The sequence below is a fragment of the Saimiri boliviensis genome, chromosome 2 (genome assembly GCF_048565385.1).
Source record: "Saimiri boliviensis isolate mSaiBol1 chromosome 2, mSaiBol1.pri, whole genome shotgun sequence".
Classification (NCBI taxonomy): Eukaryota; Metazoa; Chordata; class Mammalia; order Primates; family Cebidae; genus Saimiri; species Saimiri boliviensis.
This window is the reverse complement of record NC_133450.1, coordinates 229,758,882-229,774,123: the sequence shown is the minus strand read 5'-3', so window position 1 is coordinate 229,774,123 and position 15,242 is coordinate 229,758,882. Positions and strand designations below refer to the sequence as shown.

Genomic DNA, 15,242 nt, shown 5'->3' with positions numbered 1-15,242 from the left:
CATCCTAGTCATACTTTTTGTTATTTTCTAAAGATACCATTTCGCTTCCTCACTTTAGTATTATTTCCTCTTCTTAAAAGCCACACTCACCCATGATTACATTCACGTAGAAATCTGTTTTACTTTCTACAAGATACTGTTTAAATATCACCTGTTCTGTTAAGTGGTCAGCGTCAATCCCTTGGCTCCAAGAAGTTTGCAATTAGTTACTGCATTCCTCATTTTCCCATAGCATTTTGGAGTTTATGCCTTTATTAGTGTTTATCTTTGGTATTTTAATTACATATTTACTCCTTTCTGCTCTTAAACCTCATGAGCTACCTGAAAGAAGAGACTGTATTCACACCAAGCTTGTCCAACACGCTGCTCATGGGTTGCATATGACCCACGGTGGCTTTGAATGTGGCCCAACACAGATTCATAAACTTTCTAGAACAATATGAGAGAGAGAGAGAGAGAGAGAGAGAGAGAGAGAGAGAGTGTGTGTGTGTGTGTTTGTGTGTGTGTGTGTTTGAAGCTCACCAACCATTGTTGGTATTAGTGTATTTTATGTGTGGCCCAAGACAATTTTTTCTCTTCCAGTGTGGCCCAGGGAAACCAAAAGATTGACAACCCTGATTTATACATTTTTTTGAAAAAATTCCCAGCACATAGCACAGTATGTGACATATGACCGTCAATGAAACAAATAGGTATAGGGAGTCAATTATAAAGGGATGAAGTGAGTCATCAAAATTTATAATAACTAGAAAACAGGATGTTTCATTAAGTCTGTCGCAACGTAAGACATTATTAATTTTTAAAAACTGATAACAGTAAAAAAAATTCATCTCTACAGTGCTTTCCAAATTTTAAAGCACTTTCTCATATTATCTCATGGGTTTGCCAACAGCTGGGACAGCCTTAGGGACATTTTAAATAAGAAATCTCATTTACTTTTTCTCTGGTGATTGATATACTTTATGTAAGTCACATTCTACCGTTGGCTATGCATGTTGTAGAATGCTTACCTTTGACCTACTTATAGCACATTTTGTGTCATAGTGGATGACGTAGTAGATGAAAGTGATGACAACGATGATATTGATGTAGAAGCTGAAAATGAAACTGAGAATGAAGATGACCTAGATCAAAATTTTAAGGTTAGTATAAATTTCTGTAACTAGTTAGCTTTATAAATGATATACTACAGTTGTAAAACAAAAATTGGGTAAATAAATATATATGTAATTGTAGGTTTTACTTTGTCCTCGTCTTTTTACCGTGGATGATTATGCAATTAAAGGAGTAGATGATGTTGGTTTAAATCCACTGATCTAAAAAGGACCTTAAAGTAACTTATTTTCACTCTCTCTGACCAGAAAGATTTTATCTAACCTTTCTGACTTAGATTTTGAAATCTACGAAATGGATCTGAAACTCTGTTGTGGCAACTTATTTCGAAATGCATTATTATCCTTTGGCAGCAATCTTTTGGGGATACAGAAATATAATGGATTCGTTTTTGTGAGAATTAGTGTTTGCATAATGATTCTTAGGTTTCAGTTAATTGGACAAGGAAGTAAAAACAGTGTTATTGAGAAAATATGAAATTACTGTCATATTACATAAGTTGTTAGGTAAAGGAGGCAGGTAAGTTTTCAGAGTTTCATTGTACCTCTGGAAGCCTAGAAAGTCTATATTTTGCTTATTTATTGATAGAGAGGACCACTTTAGCATCTGTAGAAAAATGGTGTCTTTTGTTAGCTGTTTAGCTTATTGCTGGTTTTTTTGTGGGGAAGGAGAGATTAATTTGACTCTTGCCTGTTTGGACCATTTTTATCTTGCAAAACTATCAAAATTGGGGTACACTGAATATTTGACTCACTTCAGAGATAGAATTTAAGATATTGTAAGATTTCTGTCTTAATAGATACAGAACCAATTTTATAAACAGCAAACGTGATCACCAAACTTTGGTGAAACTGTCAAGTTAGCTAATCTGAACTACATCTGTGTCCTGGCATCAGGTATTGCACTTAATTATCTCATTTCTTTAGTCTCCTTTACAGATTTCTTTGTCTTATAACATTGACATCTTTGGAAAATGTAGTTGTTAGCTTGCATTATTCACTAGGATATCAGTGATTGCTCACATTTTCTCTGTTTTATCTTAACACAGCATTTATAGCAATAAGAAAAAAAATGTTATATTATTGAACACTTAACTGTGCTAGTTGAAACTCTTTACGTATATATAGTAATCGTTAGATCCTCGTAATAACCCTATGAGGTTAAGTTGTATAAGTACATAGAAAACAGAGGAAGGGGGAGATTCTCAGTCTAGTTTATAAGAGGTGAAGCCAGGATTCAGAAAGCAGTCTAGTGGAATGTCCACTCTCTTTACTACTATACTGTACTGAAATATATTTTTTTCTTCAAAAACTGTAGAATTGTTGGCTTTTTGAGACTGCTGAGCTTTATTATGTTTTTCTTTCCTACTACTGCCTGCCTCTTACTCTCATCGACTTTACATTTAGATGTTACTGAAGTTTTCCTCTTTTTATCTGAATCCTATTTCTTCATCCTTCAGGTGAACTGCTACATTGTAGTGGGGATATTATTTATTTGTGTTCTCTGATGGTTATAACTTTTTTTCCTGTGATCCCATTTTCTTTGCCCCAGATTTTTCAGTTTGGAGCATTTATAGAAACTGGTAGCTTCTAGAAGATGCATCTCCCGAGAGCCACAACTTGACCATAGTTTCAGTGTATTCTTTTTTCTGTCCTTAACTTTAGCAGTACTTTTAAGGAGGATATCAGGTGTTTGTTTTTTTTTTTTTTTTTTTTTTTTTTTCCAAATGAGTCTGTAAGTAGTTCTTCACTACTGTTTTTTCTCAAACCAAAACACAGCATTCTCTACTGTCAAGCTTTCAAAGCGCTGTAGTTTTCTTTCCTAATTATGCCTTTTTTACAGCTAAAGTCTTTTTTTCTTTGTTCTAAATAGCCACTGTGTAAGGCCGTATTTTCACAAAATAATGTCAAATATTGAACTAGTATGTTTAGAGAAAATATCTTTGTAAATTATTTTTTATTTTAGAAACATTCTATTAGATGTTAAACAAGAAAGTTACTACATTATTGGTTCATAAATGTATAAAGAGATTAAATTACATATTCATGTAATACAATAATGATATGGTAATTAATATGATAATATTTAAATAAAATCAATCTTTGTTACTCATGGCAATGAGGAAAATCTTTTTCATTGGCCATGTAAATAATAGCTACACTCCTGAATATGAAATAATAAGAAATACATAGTATATTTTTCCTTTTAAACTAGTAGTTAATATGTGTGGTAAGATACATGTATGTAAAGTTTTTTAAGGATGGAAGCATAGTAAAACAAATTTGTAGATTAGGCTGAAAAATAAGTGGCTTACTCAAAGTAAATACAAAATTAAAAATGAGTACCAATTGAAAATTAATAAATGGTATTATTATCTCTCTTTGGCCATAAAGAAGGTAATAATGAGTTTGTGTGAGACCAGAGTCATTGAGGATCCTAGAAAATAGCTTAAATAGCAGATAAGCTGACATTTGCCCTCATATCATGGGATTCAGTAGCTTTTCTCTAAAGAGCATATAGAACACATTGATCCTGGATACCTATCTTGTTTCTCTGAGGATATATTTTCCTTTAAATCCACCCTCTTTTTTCCTGGAGAGACATGGAAGTCATTTCTGACTTTTGTTCCACTCCTAACTTCCCCTTACCCCCCACCCACCACTGAAAACAGAGTGAATGGTAACACTGAGTTTTTCTACAGGAACTTTATTTCCCCTGCACTCTAAGAGTGTTTGATCGTTGTTAATCTGTATTGGGGCAGTACGTCATGCCGGCTAACAGTGTGGTGCTTCAGAATCACTCTAACTGATTTTTATCCTGGCTCCTGTCTTTGCAAGATGTGTAATTTTCAGCAAATGACTTAACCTCTCTGTACCTCATTTTCTTTTTCAGTTAAATGGGGGTAATTTCATAGTGTTCTTATGCAGAATAAATTAATGTATGTAAAATGCTTAGCATAGTGCTTCATTTATTTTCAGTGCTTAATAAATGTTAGCTGTTTTATTATCACCATCGTCCTATATACGTATGGTTTTCAATTTAGTCTTCTTAAGTTTTACTGCCCTTGAATATGAACAAAATGATGGAAATTAGGGAGAATGCGGAGAACATACTGGAGTCTTGATCTTTACACAAGTTTTTCTGTTTTGAGTAGTCCAGATACTCTGTTATATTAGAGTAACCATGACAAAAACAAAAGTACCCAACAATAATACATCAACCCCCAAACAACAAGCAAATTTGAATATCAGGTAAAGTTAATACAGCATTTATTCGGTAATTATTCATCAGTTACATTTAATTAATAACTTGGAACAAGTTATTAATTAAATACTAAAATGTATTCTGTAATATTTTAAAAGTTTGTTTTAACTGGTAACATGCTCTTTTTATCATTTCAGAATGATGATATTGAAACAGATATTAACAAACTAAAACCCCAGCAAGAACCAGGACGAACAATAGAAGATCTAAAAATGTATGAACACCTTTTCCCTGAACTTGTTGATGATTTTCAGGTATAAATACAGAAAATTTAGCATCTTAACTGATTTTAATAAAAAGTTATTTTTTCTCCCTTAGGCTGATAATTACTGTTTTTATTCTCTTTACCTTTCTAAAACGTGAAACTGGCATTGCTTTTCTGAGTGACGTTGAATAATTATGTCATCATCATGAGCTGCAGTTAAGCAATTGTAAAATGAAGGGAGATGGACCAGCTTTAAATTTTTTGTCCTTTCAGTTTTTTCCATCACTTTAATGGACATAGTTTTTTATTGAGCCTGGATCACGTAACAAGTCAAATTGATCAAATTGTGGGCCATTAGCTGGCCTTTGTGATGGTTCCTTGGATAAGTCTATGAAATCGCTCAGGATCTTAAAGTGCCAAACAAAGAGTTTTAACTAGATAATCTCAAAGATTTGTTTAGCCCTTCCTTTGTTTCCTAAATTCGGTATACTTAATTTCTAGCTGCTTAAGGAAAAATACTTTGTTGTGAGGTTATAGGTGAGACATAAGAAATATTTGTCACCAGGTGCGATGGCTCATGCCTGTAATCCCAGCACTTTGGGAGGCCAAGATGGGTAGCTTAGTTGAGGTCAGGAGTTTGAGACCAACCTGACCAACTTGGTGAAACCCTATTTCTACTAAAAATAAGAAAATTAGCTGGGCCTGATGACACATCTGTAGTTACAGTTACTCAGAGGCTGAGGCAGGAGAATTGCTTGAACCTGGAAGCCTGGGTGATAGAGTGAGACTCCATCTAAAAAGAAAAAAAAGAAATGTTTATCACCTAGAGTTTACATTTCATAATCCTAATCATTCAGGTTTCAGCTTGGGAACTTAGGAGCCTTAGATGCTGTAAAGATGCAGCAACCATCCACCTTATGCAGCCCTCCCCAACTCCCCCTGCTCTGATGTCTTGGTATTCCCCCTAGATTTGAGGTACATTGGAAGGTACTTTGATATCAGGGGTAATGGAAGGCAGGAATGAAGGAGAAGGTATTTGTCAGAAGAAAAAAAAAAAAAGAAGGTGGGAAGAGACATTTGGGAAAGGGTACTGGTTGATAATCTTCCATTCAACTTTTAACAGCTATCTGTGAGCTCTTTTAACACATTTGTGCCTAGACAAGAATGACTTGAAACTACCGGCAGTAGCAAATACTGCTAAATTAACGCAGAAGAATACTGTGGAAGGGGTTTGAGGAGGAAATCAATTATTGTGTGAAGAAATCACCTATTTCTTCTGTACAATCTACTTTTTATGTATGTATGAGAAATATATACAGTAGGTCCCCCTTATCCATGGGAGATAGGTTCCAAGATCCCCAGTGGATACCTGAAACCAAACTCTTTATATACCATGTTTTTTTGAACTGATAATGGATTGCTGCTGAGTCAATAACAGATTGGTATCTTAGATAGTATGGATACATTGGACAAAGGGTAATTCATGTCCTGGGTGGGATGGACCATGATGGTGTGATATTATATCATGCTACTCGGAATGGAGCACTCTTTAAAACTGATGAATTGTTTATTTCTGTGCTTTTCCATTGAACACTTTAGACTGTGATTAACCTCTAGTAACTGAAACCATGGAAATCAAAACCTTGGTTAAGGGGGCACTACTGTCATGTGATTACAAATTGTAGTTTTGATTTGGGAATAGAAAAATGTAACCTAATATGGGTGTCAAGTCCAGGACTTTGATTCTCATTCTTTCACAAGCGAGTTTTTTTCTTTTAGATTGTGATGAGTTGTTCTTGCATCGTATGTTTAGATTTTCTGTTTTCTAATCATAGTTGGTCACCCAGAATAGGCTAACCTTGATGATTTCCTATATGACACTTTATGAACAGCTGGCTAACTTGTCCATTAGTTTGGCTGCTCCTAGAGTAGTTTCCTGCTTTTGGTCTGACTAGGTGGGGCCAGGGTCAGATTGTAAAGACAGGTCTGAGTGTAAGCGCTTCTCACTAAGTTACTCCTTTTTATTTTCTTGAAGTGAAAGATGCTACTTCAGATATTTCAAGTAGCACACATTTATTAATGTATTGTCTATTCTGCTGTAAAGCTTTATTTAGAGAAGCTCTGTTTCTATAGCCTATGTAATGGGAAATAACATATTGTCTTATTTATATAATCAAAAAATTATTTCTCAGGTGGTTGTTTTGTTACTTGATTATCTTTGTCATTTTTAAGTTTCAGAGGAATGCATTATTTGATACTTTAGGCTCAGTTTTTTGAAGTGTGTATTTGAATTATAGGCAGCAGTATGTAAGTGACATGCTTTCAAGGATTAAGAAGATTGGTTTGTTCCAGATAGGATGTGTTATAAAGAATTTTCTTCAGCCCATCTTTGTACCAATTTCTTGTAGATCATAGGATAATAAACATAAATGAAGTTAATTTCAATTATGACTTTTCCCACTTTCATTTGTATATTATTTTTAGCGTCAACCATTAATGCTTAAGATTAGTTTATGTGTTTGTTTCAATCTTAAACACCACCCACTTAGTGGCCAGATATGTTAAGGCCACTATTCAGTAGCCAGATGGAAGGAAAATGAATGCCTTTTGAAGGCAACATGTGGTATTATTAAAGTAATTAAGAACATCCTTTGCGAAGTGACCTTACCGTGCTTTTAAAGCTATGTTTATTTATTTGTAGTGACAATTACAGTTTTATTTTCTCTTGTTTCTTGATGGCCAAATATTGGAAGTGTCAAAATTTTCTATTTTCATAGTTCTTTTATTCATAGGTCTGTGATAGCATGGTGACATTTACAATGTGGACTTTTTTTTATATTTTGCTTTTCTTTCTTGTTCCCCTCTTGTTAAATTTGATTTTAAATTTTGGTCCAAGTTATTCGTAGAAAAAGTTTAAAGAGTCAAATAGTTTTATATAGATAGTCCCTTCCCACAAGCTAAATCCTGGAATTACTTTTTTTATGTTTTTGAAGTTAATCCTGATATTTCTAAATAATATGTTTGAAGTGTTGTGTCTTTATTTTTGCTTCTTTTCTTCTTTTTTCTTTTTTTGCATTGTCATCTTTAGGTAGACATCCAGTGGTTTTCAGCCTTTTTCTTTGTGTGTGTGTGTATGTGTGTGTATGCGTGCATATATAGGATATAAATTTCCCTATAATTACTGTTTTTGCTACATCTTATAAGCAGTAATTTTGATGTTTAATATTTTCATTATTTTTGCTCTTAAACCTACATTTTTTTCTTGGATTCATTGGTTTTTTAAAAAAGATAATTTTAAAAATTATCTCTTTTTCTTGCCTTCATTTGGATTATCTTTCTTTTATGCCACTTTTTCCATATTACTGAAAACTGTATATACAGTCTTTATTTTTTATCAACTTTTTGAGGTGTAATTTATATAAACTGTATTCATTTAAAGTATTAGAGTATTGACAAATATGCAAAAATTCTAGTTACTCTGGATTTTCTAACATATTTCTCAAAGTCTAAAGTAAATCAGGACGTTTCTTTCCTCTTTCCCTCAGTGATAAATGGAAACTTCAGGTACTTTAACTAACCTGTGCTCGGTCTAACAGTGGTTCTTTCCTTATTGGTCGGTAGTAGTTTATTGTGTGAATATACCACAGTTTATTTGTGGATGAGTGTTGGAATGTCTGAGGTTTTAGACTTCGCTGGACTTTAATATGAGTAAAGTTGATAACATTTTGTGCACAAAACTTTTTGGGGAAGATGGGTATTATGGCTCACACCTGTAATCCCAGCACTTTAGGAAGCCGACGCAGATGGAACACCTGAGTCAGGAGTTCAAGTCCAGTCTGGACAACATGGTGAAATCCCGTGTCTACTAAAAATACAAAAAAATTAGCTGGGCATGGTGGCAAGGACCTGTAATACCAGCTACTCAGGAGGCTGAGGCAGGAGAATCACTTGAATGAGAGAGCTGGAGGTTGCAGTGAGCCGAGATCACGCCACTGCACTCCAGCCTGGTGACAGAGCAAGACCCTGTCTCAAAAAAAAAAAAAAAAAAAAAATCTACTGGGTATTTAATTTTGTTTTATTTTGGATTTTTAGAAAGCTTACAAAATGTGTAATCAGCCTTTAATTTTTTGTTTTCTATATTTTATTTCTTTGAACATATTAAATATGACCATTTCTTGGTCTGACATTCTTGTAGGCATTTTTCAATATCTAGTGTTTCCTTTGGTTCTTTTTCCTTCTACCTTGTTGAATTTTATGTTTAGGTTTCATTTCTTTTTGTTTTTTTTCTTTTTTTTTTTTTTTGAGACGGAGTTTTGCTCTTGTTACCCAGGCTGGAGTGCAATGGCGCGATCTCGGCTCACCGCAACCTCCGTCCCCTGGGTTCAGGCAATTCTCCTGCCTCAGCCTCCTGAGGAGCTGGGATTACAGGCACGTGCCACCATGCCCAGCTAATGTTTTGTATTTTGAGTAGAGACGGGGTTTCACCATGTTGACCAGGATGGTCTCGATCTCTCGACCTCGTGATCCACCCGCCTCGGCCTCCCAAAGTGCTGGGATTACAGGCTTGAGCCACCGTGCCCGGCTAGGTTTCATTTCTTCTTTATAATTTTATGTGTGGAAACTCCAGAAGTTGTTGCCTTTAAGAGTCACCATTATGGATTGAATTCCTCCTTAAGGGCTTTTGGCCCACCAAGATGATGTGAATTCAGGCTGCAAATCCTTGTGATTTGATCGCTGGCTTTTAGTACCAACTTGTGAGCAGTGATACTTTTCACCATCTTAGAGCTAAGGTTTAAAGTTTAAGACAGTTGACTTTTCTTTTTATGGCTTTTTTTTCTTTTGATTTTTGTGGTGGGAGTATTTCTAGGACATACATGTTGAAGATGTAGTTCTGGAGTTTCATCTTTTTGAGAGCAAAATCACCTTATGCCAGTTCAGGCTTTTTCTCCTGGCTTTCATAGTCTTTGAGATGGAAAAATCTGTACCCAAGGTCACCTGGTTTAGCAAATGTGTTCAAAGTGATAGCTACCGACATTCTTTAGCTTATCACATAGGGATCCCTTCTTCGTTTGATACTTTGCCTTTATTCTTGCTTTCCTATCCACTTAATGACATACCTGAAATATTTTAATATATGTAACAATTGTAAATGGTTCTGTGGGGTGGATACTTAGCCTACCATGTTTCCTACAAAGTGTTTTTTTTTTCTTTAAGACAGAGTCTGGCTCTGTCACCCAGGCTGGAGTGCAGTAGTATGATCTTGGCTCACTGCAACCTCCTCCTCCCAGGTTCAAGAGATTTTTCTGCCTCAGCCTCCCAAGTAGTTGGGATTACAGGCACCAGCCACCATGCCTGGCTAATTTTTTTGTATTTTTAGTAGAGATGGGGTTTCACCATGTTGGCCAGGCTGGTATTGATCTTCTACCTCGTGATCCACTGGCCTCAGCCTCCCAGAGTGCTGGGATTACAGGCAAGGGCCACTGCACCTGGCCCAAAACTTTTTTTTTTTTTTTAATATTTAAGTCAGTCTCCTTTTTATTGTACTTTAGGTTCTGGGGTACATGTGCAGATCATGCAGGATTGTTGCACAGGTACATACATGGCAATGTGGTTTGCTGCCTCCATCCCCCCATCTGTTCCTCCCCATGTTATCCATCCCCAACCTCCCCACCCCCAACTGTTCCTCCCCTTGCCACCCCCAGCAGACCCCAGTGTGTGATGCTCCCCTCCCTGTGTCCATGTGTTCTCATTGTTCCACACCCACCTATGAGTGAGAAAATGCAGTGTTTGGTTTTCTGTTCTTGAGTCAGTTTGCTGAGAATGACAGTTTCTAGATTCATCCATGTCTCTACAAAGGACATGAACTTGTTTTTTATGGCTGCATAGTATTCCATGGTGTATATGTGCCGCATTTTCCTTGTCCAGTCAGTCATTGATGGGCGTTTGGGTTGGTTCCAGGTCCTTACTATTGTAAACAGTGCTGCAGTGGACGTACATGTGCATGTGTCTTTATAATAGAATGATTTATAATCCTTTAGGTATATACCCAGTAATGGGATTGCTGGGTCAAAGGGAATTTCTATTTCTAGGTCCTTGAGGAATTGCCACACTGTCTTCCACAATGGTTGAACTAACTTATACTCCCACCAACAGTGTAAAAGTGTTCCTATTTCTCCACATCCTCTCCAGCATCTGTTGTCTCCAGATTTTTTAATGATCGCCATTCTAACCGGCATGAGATCGTATCTCAATGTGGTTTTGATTTGCATTTCTCTAATGACCAGTGATGATGAGCATTTTTTCATGTGTTTGTTGGCCTCATGTATGTCTATTCGGCCATCTTGGATCCTCCCCTCCCAAAACGTGTTTTTTCATGCAAATTTATTACCCCTTTAGCCCTTTTAATGTGGAACTACCTATATCTTCCTTAGTGTTTCCACTGTCTTTTTGGCTTAGCTATAGTACAGAGAGTCCTGTGAATCATCTTTGAATCCTTGCTTTGTATACAGTGAGCATGAATGAATCACAATGGAAGATTCTTAATTTTGATTCCATAATGTATATAAATAAATTAACAGAAATTAAAAGATCAATTGCAAATCCAGAAAAATATTTTCAAACAATGGGTCAGCTGGAGGATTAGTGTATGTGTATGTATACAAATTTTTTAACATGAAAATTTATACCACAAAATAAGGGAACCTTGTATCTAGGAACAAAAAAGTTGCCTATGAAGAACTGCAACTGCTTAACAGATATATAGAAAAGTGCTTCCTAGTAGTCAAAGAAATGCAAATTAAAATAGCAGTAAGATAATATTTCTTATCTACCACATCCAAAATTTTTTTAAAAAACACCATAGTATCGAATGTTGGCAAAGAATAGAGCCGTTGATATAGATACTCTCATGGATAGTTACTGGAAATACACATTGATACAAATGTTTTTGGAAAGTTTGCTGTTCTGGTCAGTTTGCAGTAAGCATTAAAATTGATGATAATATCTGATTTTGTAAGTACATTTCAGTGCTTAGGAAATCATTGTAAACAAAGGAAAAATTTTTTGCAAAAAAGATTTTAATTGCCGTTTTGTATAATAACAAAATTTTGGAAATGACTTAAATATACACCTTATCCAAAAAAGAATGATCTGGTCCAAAATGTTTGCTGCTGTCATTCAGAAACCCTGGACTAGGATCTTATCTTTCAAAAATAACTCATGTCATGGCATTCCTCCCTGTCTTGGCTTCCAATCTCATTCAAAGTAAAAGCCCAAATTTTTATAGTCTGTATGGCTCTCCAGCGTTTGGCATTCATCTTACTCATTCTTTCCCAGCCATCCCATCTTTGCTGTTCTTTGAACACCTCCAGTGTTCCTCCACTCTGGAAGCTATATCCTGCAGTCCTCTCTGCCTGGAATGTACCTCTTGTGTGGTGCCCTCACCTTCTTAAAGTCTTTGCTTCTATTTCACCTGCTTATTGAGGCTCCCTAATCAATGACATTTAGAGTTGCCACCTCCCTCTGCTCTCTTGATTCTCCCAATCCACATTATGTCCTGCCTGTCCTGCCCTCCTTTTTTTTTTTTTTTTTTTTTTTTTTTTTGGGTGGGGAGATACAGTCTCACTTTGTCATCCAGGCTGGAGTGCAGTGGCATGATCTGGGCTCACTGCAACCTCCACCTCCCGGATTCAAGTGATTCTCATGCCTCAGCCTTCTGAGTATCTGGGATTACAGGCATCCCACCATGTCTGGCTAATTTTTGTATTTTCAGTAGAGACAGGGTTTCACCATGTTGGCCAGGCTGGTCTTGAACTCCTGACCTTAGGTGATCTACCTGTCTCAGTCTCCCTGGGATTACAGATGTGAGCCACTGTGCCTGGCCTTGTCCTCTTGTAATGTTACCCTTCTAATGTTCTATATATAAAATATATATTGTATTTATTACTTGTTGTATTGACAGTCTTCTCCTATAAAAATGTAAGCTACAAAAGGTAAGAGTTCGTTTTTTACGTGTCTTAAGTAACTGAAACAAGGCTTGGCACAAAGTAGACACTGTTATTCATTATTGCATTAATGAATAACAGTTTAGTTGTCCCTAATAGAATTTTGAATTCTTTAAGTGTTTCTACTTTTCTAAGATTTCCCACATTTCTGTGATACTGTCATAGACATTATTTTTATAATAGAAAAAGTAAAGTAGATGTTATGAATTTTGTTGTGGTTAAAAATTTTGTCTTTTGTTAGTGAAATGAAAACATATCCTGTTTTATCCATCTTTAAAATTTTCAAAGGTTTCTGAAGCAGTATATAAAATGAATGTATTAGTTTTGTTAATATGTTTTAATATTTACAGTTAAAAGATTAAACACTTTTTTTTTTTTAAATTTTCAAAGGACTATGATTTAATCTCCAAAGAACCAAAGCCTTTTGTATTTGAGGGAAAAGTACGTGGTCCTATTGTTGTTCCTACAGCAGGCGAGGAAACATCTGGGAATTCTGGCAGTTTAAGAAAAGTTGTTGTAATGAAGGAGAACATACCTTCTAGAGGAGATGAAGGTGAAAAGAAGTCCACCCTTATGGATCTAGCAAAAGAAGATGTTAAAGATGATAGAACATTGCAACAGCAGCCAGGTGATCAAAATAGAACTATTTCATCAGTTCATGGTTTAAACAATGATATTGTGAAGGCCTTGGACCGAATTACATTGCAGAATATTCCTTCTCAAACAGCCCCGGGTTTTACTGCAGAAACGAAGAAGGACTGCAGTCTTCCTCTCACTGTCCTTACATGTGCTAAAGCATGTCCACATATGGCTGCTTGTGGAAATGTCCTGTTTGAGGGAAGAACAGTTCAGCTAGGGAAGCTTTGCTGCACTGGAGTTGAAACTGAAGATGATGAAGATACTGAGTCAAATTCATCAGTAGAACAAGCATCCGTTGAAGTACCTGATGGACCAACACTCCATGACCCAGACCTCTATATTGAGATTGTGAAAAATACAAAGTCTGTCCCAGAATATTCAGAGGTGGCTTATCCTGATTATTTTGGTCACATTCCACCTCCATTCAAAGAGCCTATTTTAGAAAGACCGTATGGTGTACAAAGGTGAGTTACGTATTTCTTCCCTCTTCTAAATAAGACTATTGTCAAGATACGAGGCAGACTTAAAAAGCATAACTTTGGGTATTTAGGAAGATAATTACTCTGAGTTATAAGTTACTGTATTTTTAAATTCTGCTTTGGAAATTTTGGATTTTTGAAATTGTCCTTGTTGGTTTACTTTATTTCTTGAACATTCCTTATTCAGAGGAAGGGAGAATGATAAACCTGACCACTGGGTAGTTTAGAAATTTTCTATTAATACTGAATCTCAAAATATAAAAGCAGATTATTTAATAATCTTTGAATAAATATTACATTAGCAATATTAGTAATTTGTTGTTTGAACTTGATTTAAGTATATGATTTAAAAATAGGCTATAAATCACAACAGGGCAACTATAGTCAACAATAATTTATTGTGCTTTTAAGAAATAACTAAAAGAGTATAAATTGGATTGTTTGCAACACAAAGAAAGGATAAATGCTTGAAGTGAGGGATACCCCTTTTACCCTGTTGTGATTATTATGCATTGTACACCTGTATCAAAATATCTCATATACTCCATAAATATATATATACACACATACATATACACACACACACCCACACACCCCCACCCCCACACACCCCCACCCCCACACACACACCCCTACTATGTAGTAACAAAAAATGAAAAACTAAAAAAATAAAAATACATTATAAAGCAATATGGACAGATCTTGTTGTAAAATTTGAAATTTTAATTGGAAAATATTTTAGTTAGAAATAAGAGGAAAATACGGGATTCATAAAAGCAGTAACTAGGTTATTAAATATTGCCCAGTAAGATTAGATATTACAAATAATATTAAATATTGCCAAGTAGTTAATATTTGTCATATAAAAATACCTTTTTTGGTGCATCTGGACTGGTTTTGGTGAAGGTTTTATGATAATGGCTTATATCAGTATCTGAAAAAAAGTTGTATCCCTTGTTACAAGTATAGTATGTAATGAACAAGGAAGAACTTGCTGAGTATTTGATTCTCCTTAGACTATAAGTTCCTTTGAGAAGATAACTGTATCTTATTTATTTGTTTTTTTAGCTGTAGCGCCTTATATAATTCATTATTTTTACTTAGTGTAAAAATAATGCCACTGGTTGGCCCCTTGATCCACAGGTGTGTCATCCCACACATCATAGCATCAGAATGGGGGACTTACTTCCCTGGGAAAGGTGTGTGGGAGTGGGCCTGTGCCAGGGCATCTACCATGTTACAGATGGCACCATCCAGAGGCAACTGGCCTCGTGGAATGGGGTCTTCAAAAGGCCCAGGTGAAGCTGTAATTCAGGAAATCCTCTGCATGGTTGGGTTGCCATCTTGCAGCATGCAGTACATACACTAAACTAGAAATGTTTACAGAGTTTGGTAGAAAGAGTACATAGGCCTGGGAACTAGGAGGTGGGAACAGAAGTGGCCCTATTTAGTGTAGCATCCAGTATCCACCCAGGGACTTTCTGTTTTCTGTCCCTCCACCTCTGGGCTCTGCAGGGTTAGAAGTCCTCATTCCCTAAG

The 15,242-nt window shown here is 35.7% G+C and overlaps 1 protein-coding gene across 6 annotated transcripts in view; it reads left to right on the top strand.

Moving 5' to 3' along the window:
- The window catches only part of AGTPBP1 (ATP/GTP binding carboxypeptidase 1), a 175,934-nt gene that overhangs the window by 87,523 nt on the left and 73,169 nt on the right, over window positions 1-15,242 (top strand). For 5 of the 6 annotated variants that reach the window (XM_039475080.2, XM_039475078.2, XM_074395488.1 and 2 more), the window contains 3 exons: window positions 1,045-1,142; window positions 4,515-4,631; window positions 12,976-13,688. In XM_039475080.2, the coding sequence (XP_039331014.1) occupies window positions 1,045-1,142; window positions 4,515-4,631; window positions 12,976-13,688 (928 nt within the window). The remainder of the gene's footprint in view (window positions 1-1,044; window positions 1,143-4,514; window positions 4,632-12,975; window positions 13,689-15,242) is intronic. The other variant, XM_039475079.2, reaches the window with a different exon arrangement.